At 43.9% G+C, this 16,363-nt stretch overlaps 1 protein-coding gene across 5 annotated transcripts in view; it reads left to right on the top strand.

The window, feature by feature from the left end:
- mtcl1 (microtubule crosslinking factor 1) overlaps positions 1 to 16,363 on the top strand; it is a 91,819-nt gene that overhangs the window by 58,071 nt on the left and 17,385 nt on the right. For all 5 annotated transcript variants that reach the window (XM_086153363.1, XM_086153366.1, XM_086153362.1 and 2 more), the window contains 4 exons: positions 984 to 1,085; positions 1,197 to 1,421; positions 4,481 to 4,633; positions 8,329 to 8,496. In XM_086153363.1, coding sequence (XP_086009489.1) covers positions 984 to 1,085; positions 1,197 to 1,421; positions 4,481 to 4,633; positions 8,329 to 8,496 — 648 coding nt within the window. The remainder of the gene's footprint in view (positions 1 to 983; positions 1,086 to 1,196; positions 1,422 to 4,480; positions 4,634 to 8,328; positions 8,497 to 16,363) is intronic.

Raw genomic sequence — 16,363 nt, 5'->3', positions numbered from 1 at the left:
ATCTTATCTCCAGAATTTTGCCTGTTGCATTATTATTGTATTAAAGTTGAAAATCTGCATTCATGGCGTTGATCAGACTCAGGATGAGGCGTCTCCGTTCAGTTACATTCAAACCCAAACGCCGCCTCATTTCACTCTCACTCCTCAAATCCACTCCGCTTTCTTTTGTCGCTTTGGACGGGACGCCTCAAATCAGACGCTGCAGCGCCTCAGAAAGGTTTCTCGGCCATTGAGGTCACGGATGTTCTCACCGGTCAGGTTTATTGATCGACGCGCCGGCGCGACGGGGTTTGACTCAGCAAGGCAACGGCTAAAAGCCGCGCGCAATCTCGTAAATCCCCCCCCCAACAGCAGTGAATCATAATCGCTGCCTCGTATTTGTTGGACGTCCCGGCGTTTCTGCAGCTCTGCCCATTTGCATCTGATGTTATGGTTGTATTGGAGGCGTTCTCAGATATGGGTCAAAGGTCAGCGTTGGGACGTTCGGCCACTGATCAAACCTCCAGCTGCTTAATTCAAACTGATTTAATTTTATTTGAATTTTTCAAATTTCCTTTTAATTTTGGGACTTGCTATTCAAGTAATGTGTTATATAGGTTTCTTGATTTACAGTGATTTCTAACATGTTTTGGCAATTTTTTTTTTTTTTTTTTTTTGTGGTACGTCCCATTTCTTTCAATTTGCTTTTTTTTTTCTCCTGACGCTTTCATTTTGAAAAAAAAAAAAAAAAAAAAAAAAACGAGAATGTGCCAAAAAATGGAAAAAAGAACCCGGGATTTATCACGAGACGATGACTCGCGTCGGTAAAATTCTATTTCACGTCTTCCTGCAGTGATTTATCGTCGTATTTAATTTTCATCAGTTCCATCTATCTGCAGCTGAGCTCTTCAAATATTTCAAGGTGCTATGACAAGACGTTTGCAGAATCTTAGTCATGCGGGTAAATGAAGTTCCGAATAACCGCTCTCCTCTCACGGCTGCAGCTCCGGGACGTTCCCGTCCCCGACATCCAATTCCGCCTGGATCACGAGCGGCGTCTGAGGGCCGTGGCGGAGGAACGGGAAACCGGCGCCGCCCCGTCTCAGGTACCGAAAAAAAAAAAAAAAAAACGCTATTTCCCGCTCCGCTTTAGTCGCACCGTGGATTATTGGGATGAGGTTTCAGTGGCGAACGTTCAGCTTGGCGATTCCCCGCAGGACGACGAGCGCCCGCGCTTGGAGGGCCAGCGCGGCGTGCTGGAGCTCCAGGGTCTGCAGGGCCACGACGCCGCCTGGGCGCAGGACAAGGCGGCGCTGCAGCAGGAGGTTCGCCTCTTCCGGCGGAACACCGTCATCCTCTACATGAAGCTGCGCTGGATCCTGATGCACTGGAGGCTCGGGCACAGGGACGACGGCGGCGGCGAGGAGACGACGCAACCGGAGGTGAGGGGACGCGTCCCGGAGAACACGCTGTGGGTCGGTGGTTCGATGTGGTTGGAATAAAACGACTCTTCCGATGGCCCGGCTAGCGCTTAGCGTGGTGGCTAAGCAGCCATCGGGATGTAAACGTGTGAAAGGGTGAGATAGTTTTACTTATTGTCGACTTCTAGATTATCCGCAACTGTGGGAAAGCCTAGCGTCTATGCCAGGAGTGTCAAACTCAAAATTCCAAACTGGGACAAACATTCATGCCAACATTGATATTTATTAAAAAAAAATCTTCCTCCAGATATAACAACGCTCCATTTTCATATGGACCCAAACAAGTTTTGCTTGAAAACTAAAATGGAACAAGCATAGCTTAATACAATATATAACTTAATATTGCACATGTGCAAAATCCTGTTTTCTGCCTAGATAGCAGGGCGCCAGTATTAGCACAAGGTCGCTATGACGACTATCAACAGAGGAGAGGGCGTTTACGGGTCCTGTTGTGATTTTCATGCCAAAACACCAGCAGAAAATTCCAGAATTTAGAGAATTACCGGTACATGTACTGTAGACCATACCGGCAGGCTAGCTCTAATAGTCATTTGTTATGGCTTTGCGGACCAAATATAATTACAGTGCGGGCCAAATGTGGCCCGCGGGCCAGAGTTTGACACCTACGCCGGTGATTTTCAACCAGTGTGCTGTGAGAGATCGTCAACTGTGTGCGCTGGATTATAAGGCGCATCCATCCCTAAGAAATGGAACGCCACTCGTCGCTACATCATCACATCTGTGGCGCGATGACGTCGAGGTCGAGTTGGTGCTGCGCGACACGTGAAAGTGGCGATTCGGGATCACAGCAAGATGAGCGAGTGACAGTGATGGAGAAGGTTTTGAGAAAGAAAAATGCAAATAGAACCCTGGACAAAATTCTGACACAGGTGAAGGTGCTAGTATGAAAAAAGAAAAGACGGTGAGCTCGAGGCGATACAGCGGAAGCTATCTTTCATTTGGATTCACTTTCACTGCCACGGTGCCAAGCAAGCTTTAACGCCATCTCCAAACCAAACATCCTTCCGTTTGAAACAAGCCGATGGACTATTTTGTGCGCTTACGTACAAATAATGAGAACATTTTTTGGAGAAAAACCACACAGGTAAACGAGAGAGCCCTCCCTCAAAGCTAGCTACCTTGTTGCTGAACTTGTAGCTAAATAAAAAAAGTAAATAAAAAAACTGTATTATTGACTATATGTATTACATGTACTGTGTTAGTGTCATTTTGCCGGTCGTTGTGCCACAGGATTTTGTAAATGTAAAAAATGTGCCGCGACTCAGCAAACAAACTGGAAAACAAAGTCCCCGCTCCCATCCCAGTGTTATTTTTTTTTTTACGCTTAACATGTAGATGTCGGCCCCACTTGTACGTTAGCATCCGGTGTCATTGGTTGGTTTGGGGCGCTTTAAGAGCATCTCATATTTGTGGAGATTCTGGGAAAAAACCCAGAAATACAGTACATGACAAAATACATAAAAATCCCGGAAAGGAAACCTTCTTGGCAACCTTTCGTCCCAATGGACGATTAGCATAACATTAGCATTAGCATAACCTATTAGCATAACAACCCCCTAGTTTCCTAGTTTCTGCACATCAACTCTTACATTTTCATAACAAGCCACCATAATCTAGAGCCGTCCAAAACCCCGGCAGTCCTATTGGGAAACTCCCCATAGGTTATTAGAACTGAAGAAGCCTCTCGGATGAGGGGTGAAACATCTTCGAGTGAAGAAATTCAAGTCCAGTTGCCAAGACAAGAAGATTTGGACAAGAATTCACCGTGACCTGGACGATTGAGAACCTCCAGACGTCCTAGAAATTAGGCCAAAATAAACGAAAAATTCAGAGACCGTATCTCAGGGGTGTCAAACTCATTTTCACCGAGGGCGACATCAGCAAAATGGTTGCCCTCAAAGGGCCACATGAAACGGTAACAGTATAAATGTAACTAAATTTAGTTAAATAACGAAATATATTATCCATGCAAATCCAAAATATTACATATGCATTTGCATCAGTGGTGGGCCGTCAGGGCCTCCAAGGCCTTCTCTGCTGGCCTCAAAAAATATCTGAATCACAGATGTTAATTATATTTTGTCCATGAATACTTAATAATAATTCCAAATTGGTTGTGCCGCTTCCAGACATGAATTTTCATATTAAAGCATTTAACCAATCATATTTCAGCCATCATCTGTTGCCAGGCAGGGTCAAAGTCAAAGAAATCTGCCCGGGGGGGGGGCCTGCACAATCGGTTCTGCAAGCCCTTTACACAAATAAATATGTGTTGATGACGCTGTTCCTGGAGTGTTTTTGGGTACGACTTTTGTGAACGCATTCTGTTGCCATTGCAGTTTGGCTTTTAACTCTCTGACAATTTGTTTTTTTTTTTCTGGAAGTTAGCATACTTAGCTCCATGTTTGGTGTCTAAATGCCAATGTAGATTGTTCTTTTTGACAACAGACACAAGAGACATATGTTTTTTTTTTTTGTATCGGCTTTCCCAACAGCTTTCTTGAAACAGCCTTCCATCTGCATCAACTTTTCTCTTCCTGGACATTTAGGGAGCATTTGTATTTCTCAAATCCATGTGTTGAAAATGGCATCGATGTGGATACACTGCGATCTAATGGCGGGATGCCGGGTATCACTTCACAGGCTAACACGATCGGCATGATTTTTATTTTACGGTCAATGCACGCATTTAGCTTATTTATGTTAAGACAATCAGACCTTTTATGACATTCTCGTGGGGCGCATAAAATGATGTTGCGGGCCACATTTGGCCCGCAGGCCTTGAGTTTGCCGGATTTGATATTTTTCCGAAATTGCTAGCCTCACGTCAGAAACTATCAGTTTTTCATCAGAGAGATAAACGCCGCCGCCCCGCCTCCTCCTCCCGTTGCATGCCGGGACCTCCTCGGCGCGTTGGCACGGGAACAGACAAAAAAAAACAACCCAAAAAAAAAGAAGCGTGTGAAACCAAACCCAGCTTTTCTTCTCATCCGTTCCAGTTGGAGAAATTGGAGAGCATCCCGGAGCTGGGAGTGATCGTAGGGGAGGCGGATGGAGACGACAGGATGTGTTTACCGCAAACGCCGGGAGACGTCAGCGACCCGGGCGCCGCCGGTCCGCCGCCGTCACCTGATCGGCACCATCATAGACAGGTACTTACACCCTCATCGCAATCACCAGAAGCACAAAACTTCAATCACTTCCAAGGGGGAAATGGCTTTTTGTTGCTCAGAGTAAAGTGGGGAAGAATCAAAATAGAAGAATGAAATAGCAAATAATAAAAATAAAGTAAAGATCAGAAGAAATAAATTAAAAAAAAGTTGAAAATAGATGTAACGTGTATGTACAAGTGCATGTATATGATTACATGGAGTATTTATGTGCATAAATCAGGGTTATTGCAGATGACAATGAAAGTATTACACATACAGAGAGTTGCTGCTCTACATTAGCCTCTCAACATTTAGCATCCACTTATGTTTTTTTTTGTTTTTTTTTTTAATTAAGTTGTGTAATTACATTGCAATTATTCCCTAGGGAAAGTGAAAATATTATAGTATTTCAGTATATTATAGAAAATTAGTATTAAATTTTGCAAAGATCAAATTCTACCTTCTATGTCATTTTTTTTTCACGATTAATATTTTGTGATGTTGTCATTCTGTTATCTATCTTTTTTTTAATCCTTGTTGACATTTAATTCTCATCCTTTTTATTTTTATCCTTATTGTCATTCATTGAATTGGCTCTCTATTTATATTTATTTTCATATTCATTGTTGCGCTGCTGTAGCAAACAAATTTTCTCTATGGGGATCAATGAAATGTTATTATCTTATTTTATCTCATGGTTTTTTCTTTGCATACCCAGGATGTTTTACAGATGACATTGTGATCTGCTATTTTAATTTATATATTTTTTTAATTTTTTTCCCCTTCACTAAATTCAACACGCTTCATTGTAACTACCAATGCAACTATGGGACGCTGACATGAAGAAAGATGTCCGCATCGGTTTAAATACAATACAGAAAAAAAATACATAAAACAAAAGTTGATTACAATTTTAAGGAAATTATATTTATTTACTAACACACATGTATTTAAGGTGAGATGAGATGTACTTTATTGATCCTGAGCTTGGGAAATTATTGGCCAGCAGCAGCATAACATACAAAGAACAGACATTGACATGCCAAAAATAGAATGAAATAAAATTTAAAAAATCTGAAAGTTGTATATGTATATATTTATATATATATATATTTGTATATTTCAGAGGATAGTCTTTCCAAATAACCATTTTCTGCAGCTGTATTACTGTCATCCAGAACATGAGTATCGTGCATGAAATGTACTTCTCTTACCATTTGTGTTAGCTTAGCATCATTAGCCAAGGTGAGGTAAACACCTCACCCCACTGCGCACGTGCGAGGCACGCAAATCCACGTTAGCACGCTAATGTGCCTTCCCCTAATGTACGCTAATGTACCTAATGTCGCCGCACCCTCGGCTGTTTCGAAGGAAAAGTCGCGCCGCTAGTTTTCTCGCTCGCTCGCTCGTCGGGTCGTTCGCCGGCTGCAGTCCCGTCTCAAAAGCGAGAACGTTATCCGAGAGCTCTGCAGCTCTGGCTCGCCCCGCTTCAAGCGTGCGGAGACTCCGCTTTGGCAGCCGTTCATCAATTAGAGCCGTTTGGCAGCGTCGGCGAATGAATATTTTGACCCAGTTAACTGCACGGATGCGGTAATTATTTTGAGCGACATCATGTTTTTTTGCTTATCCGTCACACAAAGAACGGCCTGATCAACAAAAAGACCTGTGTGCGGCGAGCCGGCGGCGCTCCTGGCCCGACACCCATCCGACCAGCCGTTAAATTAAAGAAAGAATGCAAGCATTTTGGGTCGGAGGCATTATTAAACGGCCCTGAGTGCACGACTCCAACTCCGTGTTTTCATGGAGTCTTCAAGGTCGAGCCGTAAGCCTCCTCGTCCCGGTCGCCTCCTGCCATCTCCGCCCCGAGATGAGGTCATTTGAAGTTTTTAAAGAGAGGACTTTTGAATACTTCAGGCGGGTTTCCGTGCTCGGCGAGAGGAAATTCAGATTAATCCTCCCTCCGCCCTCCGGGGGATCTGGGAATATCTGATATCGCCAAGGTGCTTAAACGAACGCTGTTCCTTTCATCAGTTGAAGAGGATTTGATGCTAATGGAGGTGGATGTTTTTTTTTGTTTTTTTTTTATAATCACGCCGTTCTTAAAACCTCATGGCAAATTCTGAATCCTCTGCTTTTCGGACATGCGGGATTTCAACTGTAGTTTTGCCCCCTATATCTTCTATGGGTGGTTTTTCAACCCTTGCTGAAATTAACCATCCAGATACTGCATGCAAGTTCACATTTCCAATTCGTTATCATTCATTTATTCATTTTTTACCGCTTCTTGACGCTTTTTTACCGGAGCTTATCCCGGCTGCGATTGGCCGAGAGGCGGGGTTCACCCCGGATCCATCGCGGGGCCACCTAGAGATGTCACATAGAGACCTACAACCACTAGGAAAACAGGGAAACCAATATGATCATGTTTCTCTAAATCTTATTGATCTGCTGTTCGAGATGAGACTCACCTAACCCTAACCCAGCCTGGTTTGATGTTCCTTCCACTTCCTGCTTCCTGCTGAACCCCCAGCATCAAATAAATTCATATAAATGCAGCATGTGGTACTGAAACACTGCTAAATTGATAGCATGGTCGCGTCAGCCTCGCAATGATGACATTTATTGTAATTTTCAGACTATTTAGCGCACCTGAATGGAAGCCTCACCGGCTAAAAGTGACTAAATAAATCTATGTGTACATATATAGGCCGCACCTGTTTGTAAGCCACAGGTGTCCACGATGTAAAATTAGATATTTACAAAGAAACTTTTTTTTTTAAACATTTAATTAAATTCATACTGGTAACATCCACAAATTGTAAATCACACCATCCATCCATCAAAATCTTTGTACTTTCAGACCTAAAGACACTTTAAAGCCTTGACTTGTCACTTTGACACTTTATAGTTTTATTTGTGTTTCTTATCCCCCCCCCCCTTTTTTTATACTGTTTATACAATTTCCTACTATTATTTATTATTGTTATGTTTTACTTGAAACTCTGGCACAACAATTTCCTTCAGGGTAAATAAAGTTGTTCTTATTCTTATTCTTGAAGTCGTCGTCTTCCGTGTCAGAATTGAACGGCCTCAGAATTTCACTGTCATTTAAATGTGACGAGGCTAAATGTTAGCCCGAAAAAAAATCCATAAATTATTTCTTATTTTCTTATTTAAGCCGCGGTGTTCAAAGCGTGGGGGGGGGGAAACTAGCAGCTTATTTTGCAGAAATTCCAGCAGATGGATGTAATCTTGCTTTGTTTCACTAATTCCTGCTACTGACTCATTTCTGTTCATCCATCGATGCTATTTGGCGGTGATTTCCTGCATGTTTACATTTATCCCTCAACCGCACAACGTTGTAGCTAACGATGTCAAAACCCCAGCTGTAGTTACCGCATTTCTTCCGGCTTATTTCAAACCGAGCCGTAAAGCGGAATTCCCAACTGCCGTCTTGTTAATATCCATTCGCGCGAAGGTGAGATACGGATCTTAGCTGAGACGGGGAGCTGGAAGTCCAATCGGTTGATGGAGAGGTTATCCCAAAGAGTGGTGAAGGCAGTTAAAGGGCAGAGATAAAAACAGAATCCCAGGCCAGATAAGGAGAAAACCTGCTGCGTGGGCCATATTGCCGCACTGACCTTGTCTGGATGTTTGTTTGGTTTTTTTTTTTTTGCTAACTGTCACCGATGCAGTTCGGGGAGAACAGGCGAGTGCTGCAGGCTCTGCGGACGCTGCTGGAGGAGTTTCGGGAGGAGCTGCGCGAGGAGGAGGCTCGGCGTCGCCAGCTGATGCAGTCCTACGCCAATGACAAAGCCGCCTGGGAAGTCAAGTGGACAGAGATGAAGTGCCAGGTGGCTCAGGTACAGATGGAGACCCAGCGCCCTTCTTAGAGGCGTAGCGTCCAATCCGGCGACCCGGCGTGAGGGAGCGGGAAGATGGCAGTAAACATGTTGTCCTAATTTCCACTTAGGCGAGCCTCTTGTGGTGGTGCAGTGCAACTTCCTGTCCCGGCCCAGGCAGGACAGGAAGTGTGCGGGGCTGATGAACACGTCAAACAATAACAAATCAGTTGAAACGTTATAAATGGTAGCGATCGTCGATAAGGCGCACTTAAAATCCTTACATTTTCTCAAAAATTGGTGGTGCGCCTTATAATCCAGTGCGCCTTATGTCTGGATTCTTGTTGTGCCTACTGACCTCCAACCAATTTTATGTGGTACACTACGCTCAAACATCTGTCGAAATGTTTTAGTGCAACTGATTGTCGGACTGTTCCCACCTGATACAGGGATGTTGTGTTCAAGTTGGTCCTTGGTTGAATATGGGTTGCAACATCAGACATTACATTTCTTCTTTTATTTTTACATTACAGTCATTTGACAGACGCTTTTATCCAAAGTGACTTCCAAAAAGTGCGATTTAGTCACCGAAGATCCGAAGTACCAGTTGTTGAAGTCAGAAGTGACCACTCAACCAAATAGCCGTCTCAAAACCATATACATAAATACATTAATTTCTTCTTCTAAGTGTGATTAGTAGGGTAGTGCTTGGTGAAGAGGTATGTTTGGGCAGTGACCCCGCTGTTCTGACCTTTTTCGTGAGTTCGTTCCACCACTGAGGAGCCAAGACCGAGAAGAGGCGAGACCGGTTCGATCGGCGGCCGGGGGCTCCGATTGGGTGGACGGTTTCTCAGAGGTGGCAGATCGGAGGGGACGGGTAGGGACATGTAGCTTAACCATAACCTGGAGATAAGACGGGGCTGTCCCATTCACTGCCCGGAAGGCGCGCACCAGGGACTTGAACTTGATGCGGTCAGCTACCGGTAGCCAGTGTAGGGACATAAGAAGGGGAGTTGTGTGGGAGAATTTGGGACGGTTGAACACCAGGCGGGCTGTCGCTTTCTGAATAAGCTCCAGAGGCCTGATGGTCACCGCTGGGGCAGTGGCAAGGAGGGAGTGGCAGTAGTCCAAACCAGAGATGACTAGAGCCTGGATGAGACAACGTTAAATAACAAATTATATAGTGCTGGAACACAACGTTGTTCCAACCTCACGCTAACCTCGGGTGTCTGCCATCGCCGGCAACCATCAACTAATTAGAGAACAGTATGTAGGCTTACCTCCGCCACTTTTTGTAATAGCGGTACGTACTGTGCTTCAACAGAATATTCCTGCGGACCCCCAAAAATGGCACTTATTAAAAGACATGCTTACGAAGCGGAATTCAAACTCAAGGCTATCAGTCACGCTGTAGATGATGGGAATAGAAGAGCTGCGAAAAATTCAACATAAATGAATCAATAGTACGGAAGTGTAGGAAGCAAGCAGATGAACTGCACCAAGAAGACCAAACAGAGTTTCTGAGGGAACAAAGCGAGTTGAACAAGATGAACAAAGTTTGATTTAAGCAGCTTTTTAGTTGATTTATGAAATGTATGAATGTATGAAAATATACCCATTCATTGATATTGCGTCTAATACGCGTTAGAACCTCTTGACACTTGCCACCAGGCCTCCAATACAAATGCCACGCATGCCAACAAATAGTCAGGGTCAAGGCAAATAAAATCTGGCCTATCAATGATTAACACTTCCATGTCATGTTTATGGTATTCTAAAAATGGTGGGCTCCCCCTGGACCAATTTACATGTTTTTGGACTGTTGGAGGAAATTGGAGAACACACAAACTTCAAACAGGATGGCCAGGGTCAGAATTGAACCTTAGATTTTTTTTTTTTGTGTGTATACTAACCGCCGCGCCAATATGCTGCCCAGCGTCCCTTCAGCAAACCCCTCCTTAGAGTCACCAAAGCCCAGTTACTCTCCCAGCTTTTTCCAAAGAGAAGGCAGGCGCGCCTCAGCTGTCACGGTCGCCGTGGATACCAGATTACATACATTTATGACACTGCAGGAAAGTTTGAATCAGTTCAGATGCGGCCGGTGGAGGCGAGAGCGGGGACAGCCGCCTCCGGACGGCTGTTTCTCATTACCTTGAAGTTCTAGAACTTTCTTTGACACCTCGGCGTGAACTCTTTCGGACGGATAATCCCTTCGACGAAGCACATTTTGTCTCCATGTTTTTTTCAGATGCGTGTCTGAGGAGTCAGAGACACTGAAACTAGCATTAACACACAAACAGATAGATAAAAGAGGCTGATGTTTTTTGCAATAAAGGAGTTAATACTTTTAGAGGATGGCTGTAACGCAGACTGATTCAAAAAGAACAGAAGCTTCAGCTTTAGCAGCTAATGGTGCCGTTTAAGTTTTCAGCAAAATAATTAAATTTCCTAGATTTTCAATAGCTTTCATTCATTCATTCATTCATTTTCTATACCCTGGCCAAGAGGCAGGGTTCATCCATCACAAGGCCATACGTAGAGCTCTATAAACATTCACCCTCTCATTCTCACATCATGTTAAACCCTCTCATCCTTTCATTCATTTCATATACAGACGTCCAAGATGCATTCGTTTTTTTCACGTTTCAGAGATAACGATTCACCCTCTCTTGATTGCCACATCATATGGAGACGTATAAAAATTCACTCCTTCATTCATGCATCATACAGATGCTCAGAGAAGCATGTAACCATTTCATTCATACTTCATGCATAGACATAGAATTCACCCTTTCACGCCCCCCCTTCCTGTAGCCATCCATCCACCTCCTGCATGTAAGCCCTGCCCCTCTGAGCCTCCCGCTGGCGTCTCCCTCCGCCTCGGCGGGAACTGATTTACCAAACGTCCCCTCATAGCCAGTTTTGTCACGCTCCGCTGCTCTGATTGAGACCTCGGCGCCGGCTCCCAAATGGATGATCTTCATAATTATACAACCTACCGGAGCGCGGCGGGATTGGAAATCAACCCGGATTCCAATGGCCTTCCGTCCATCTGTGCTCTGGCACGTATCGGGGAGACCCTGTGAGATCACCCCGACAGTTCACCCTCTCATAGAGATGGATAAAAATTCACCCTCTCATTCACATATAGTCATATATAGATGGATAAAAATTCACCCTCTCATTCACACCTTATATAAAATGGCAAAAAATTCATCCTCTCATACCTCAGATAGATGGATAAAAATTCACCCTCTCATTCACATATAGTCATATAGAGTTGTATAAAAATTCACCCTCTCATTCACACCTTATATAAAATGGCAAAAAACTCACCCTCTCATACGTCAGATAGATGGATAAAAATTCACCCTCTCATTCATACATCATAGAGAGATGTATAAAAATTCACCCTCTCATTCACATATAGCCATATATAGATGGATAAAGAAAATCACCCTCTCATTCACACCTCATATAAAATAGCAAAAAATTCATCCTCTCATACCTCAGATAGATGGATAAAAATTCACCCTCTTATCCACACCTCATATAAAACGGCAAAAAACTCACCCTCTCATACCTCAGATAGATGTATAAAAATTCACCTTCTCATTCACATATAGTCATATAGAGATGGGTAAAGAAAATCACCCACTCATTCATACATCATATAGAGATGTCAAAAAAATTCACCCTCTCATTCACACATCATATAGAGTTGTATAAAAATTCACCCTCTCATTCACACCTCATATAAAACGGAAAAAAACTCACCCTCTCATACCTTAGATGGATGGATAAAAATTCACCCTCTCATTCACATGTCATGTAGAGAAGTCTTGAATTCACCCGCTCATTCAGGTTCTATTCGTGTAGAAAGATGGAAATTCATTCACTCATTCTCACATCATGTAGAGATGTATAAATATTCACCCTCTCATTCACATGTCATATAGAGATGGATGAAAATTCGCACCTTATATAGACATAAAAATTCATTCTCAGATCTTTTTGAGACACAGCATTCACCCTCTCATTCCCGCGTTATATAGAAACATACAACCATTCACCCCTTTCATTCACACATCATGTAGAGATGTATGAAAATTCACTTAAGCATCATAAAGTTGTTTAAATATTCACACCTCATATAGAAACATAAAACCGTTCACCCTCACAATCATTCACCCTGTCATTCCCACATCATGTAGTTGCCTACATCATTCGTCCTGTTGTCCAGTGCTCACATAGAGATCCCCAAACATTGAGTTGGTCATGCCCGGACCCCCTCCAGTATGAGACTGCAGGGGGACGGGGTTCCAGACCGAACACCTGATCCACGTTAGATCGCCTTATGTGAAAGGAGGTTCAGATTGAAGCTCATGTAGACGAGGGCCCACACGAGATCTTGGCTACCTCAGAATCAGGCCATACGTAGCTGCAGAGGGCAAGCCATCGGATGTAGCTCTTCCCACTCGAGGTTTCAATCTCATCCCCAGACCTTGAAAGAAGGAGCTTCGCTGCGGAACCGATTTAAAGCGTATCTTTGCGCGCGTTGGTTTTTGAATTTGATACCGAGGGGAGCCGGTGGGGGGGGGGGCACGCATCGCAAATTTTCCGCAAGCCGTTCGCACATCGGTGACCAGCAGGCCTACGTGTCAGCAACTCTTCGCACAGGAGCCGTCGCCTCAGGTACAGGAAGACCTTCAGGGTACATCCATCTTCTGCCGCTTATCCAGGGTGGGGTCGCCGGAGCAGCACGTCCTACGCGGGAACCTTGGTCGGTTGTAAATCGAGATCCGTGAAGAAAGGGGGGGGTGGATTTTTAGCCGAGAGCTTCATGTTTCTCCTGAGACGCTGCGTCTTGGAAGAACCTCCCGGCAAAAGGGTTTCAAGAAGGCCTCCATTAAAGTCGGCGTTACATTTTTCCACGTTTCGGGGAAGCGACGCCGCCAAACAGCACCGACACGACGCGCAAGAATCACATCTTCATTTGGCGCAACAGTAAGCCCAGCTCCACGGGCCCCATCAAGCGCACCTAGTGACCCCGGGGAAAGCGAGTGGATATAATTGGTGAATATTTTTGAGTCGACATTGCAAGATATTAATATCGTCGTTCAGGCTACATCATGTTTCACACTCCGTTTAGGTCATTGGCAGAGTCCGCGAGCCCCCAAATAACTGTCTATATTTATAATGACATTGCACAAGTACTTAGGGTACATTTGTCTAAAGCATAGGAGAGTGTGGAAAAGACGTGACGAAACGGGTTCAAGCGGGTTGAAATGGATGGAGAAAATTGTGAGATAGAAGACTATCAGCCAGAATGAAAGGAAAGGCAGAGGAGACGGTGGTGAGACCAGAGATGCTGTATGCTCCAAAAACAGTGACCAAATGACCAAAAGACAGGAGGCAGAGCTGGAGGTCGCAGACATGAAGATGTTGAGGTTCTCTTCGGGAGTGACCAGGATGGATAGGATCAGGAATGAGTCCATCGGAGGGACGGCACATGGTAGATGTTTTGGAGAGAACGTCAGATACTGAGATGGTTGGGTCATGTACAGAGGAGGAATAGTGAAAATATTGGTAGACGGATGCTGGAATTGTACCAAAGAGCAGATCCATGGTTGTAATGAGAGAGGATATGAAGTAAGTTGGTGTGAAAGAGAGAGAGGATATAGAGAATAGGGTTAGATGGAACAGGTTGATTCACTGTGGAGACCCCTGAAGGGAAAAGCCCAAAGCACAAAAAGAAGATTCAAAATGACATTGCAACTCATGTGTTGACGCTCCATCAGCAGCTATTAGGACACTTCTTCTCTTCTTTAATGTCATGAAACAGTTGTAAGAGGATCCTACGCGAGCATCAGAAAGAAGAGTCGCGAGATCCGCGTCATTCATCTCCCGTACATTATCAAAGCTTCTTTTTTTTTTCTGAAGATTACAAAGTGGCTCGGAGAAGACGAGCTTCCGGAGGCAGCTCCCCGCCTCAAAGCTCTCCAGCTTTGAGGAGTCCCCCGATGAACATCTGAATGCTTGTTCTGTGGAGCTGGGCGGGCTTTGACATACAAACATAGGCTGGGATTGCACTGACTTTTTCTCTACTTTTTACCGTCTCTTGTATTTCATGATATTTAAATCTTGCTTGAGCCTCCACGCAAGAAGGTCCATGGTTTGATTCCCATATGTCTGCATAGGGTTTCCGTTTACAGTCCAAAAACATGCAGTTGCTGTAGGTCAGGGGTGCCTTGTGAGATACTTTTCAATGACCATGAGAAAATGATCTACCTCCCCTAAAAATGCTCAATATATATTTATTCACATATCCACTGAGTATTCTTAACACAATAAATGTTTGTGGATCTTGCATAACTACATGAACCCTTATGGCACACTACAACAGAGTACTTTTTTGGTAATCACCTTATTCGGAGGGAAGTTGGCGTTGTAGATTTAATGAACGGTCAAAAAACGCCGCTCCACATTTCCCTTTTTCGGTATAGCAATGGCAGACCGGTAGATGAGGCGAACGCACTTTGAAAATAACATAATTTAAAAAAAAAGTCCACCTCCCGTACCGTACGGAAGTGATAAGTTTTAGTCTTTTTACTTGGTCCAGCTCCCCTACTCATTTTCATACCCATAAGTTTAGAAGACATAAATCGGAGGCTAACTCGCTAGCTTGCTAGAACGCGCCCTTATGTGCACATGCGCAGTGACGTGACAAATTCAGTCAAGTGACAAATTTCATCGTGAGGATGATAGGCTGACATCCACGTTTTAGTGCCGCGCCATCTACACACACTACCTTTGCGATCGACCGGTAGATCACAATCAACGTATTAGGCACATCTCCTGTAGGTCCATTGGAGACCCTAAACCAGGGGTGCCCTTACTTTTTTGGCTTGCGAGCTACTCTTAAAATGACAACATCCAAATGATAAACCAGCAATACATATATGTGTGTGTGTGTGTGCGCGCTTGTGTGTATGTATTGTTTCCCTTGCATAACAGCATGAACATATATGGCACAATATAATTGTGTACATTTTTGGCCATTGCCTTACTTTGGTGACTTCTTGCACTGAAAGGACTCAGTCAACTAACAGGTAGCCCAGCCTCTAGCACACTTCCAAACCCATTAGTCATGTTGGAGCAGTATTCGTATAGAGATCTCTGATTGGCTGTACTGTATGTCAATCAAGCGGTGGGGATTGATGATAGGCTAGCAGTTATTTTTAATGACATGCGATCTATCCACTCTACTTGCACTGTAGCGAGCAATGAAGGCAAATAATGGTATGTCTGGATATGACGTGTGAAAAAGATGAAAACAAAAAAGCAAAAGACAGCTTTACTGGTCATACAAAGGAATGGAGAAGACATTTCTCACAGCCCCACGTTGATGTGACAATAACAAAATAACAATAATTGAGTGCAAATTAGCAGTAAAGTGCTACATTACAGTGTTAGTGTTACATTAGACTAGGAAGTACAAAATGCATGCAGATACAAACTGATATTTAACGACAGAGAGAGTAGCAGCAGAGGTATGTTTTTGTTTTTTTGTACAGTTTAGTGCAAAGGTCAGTAAGTAGTACAAAATAATCATATGCCTCTTATCAGTGGCCCAATGACAGCTGGGATAGGCTCCGGCAGCCCCGTGATCCAGGAAAAGCAGTAGAGGGAAAGAGTGAGTGGATGGATTTACCATATTTTCCAGACTATTGAGCGCACCTGAATATAAGCCGCGCCTGCTAAAAATAACTTTAATAACTGTATGTGTACATATATAGGCCACGCTTGTCTATGAGCCGCAGGTGTCCACATTGTAACATGAGATATTTCACGGTCGTTAAATTTGTCCGATGTAACGAGGCCAAAT

This window comes from Fistularia commersonii, chromosome 10 (assembly GCF_037954325.1).
Source record: "Fistularia commersonii isolate RoL2024-O1a breed Wild chromosome 10, RoL_Fcom_v1.0, whole genome shotgun sequence".
Taxonomy (NCBI): Eukaryota; Metazoa; Chordata; class Actinopteri; order Syngnathiformes; family Fistulariidae; genus Fistularia; species Fistularia commersonii.
Note: the sequence above shows the minus strand (reverse complement) of the source record. Positions and strands in the feature narration are given on the sequence as shown.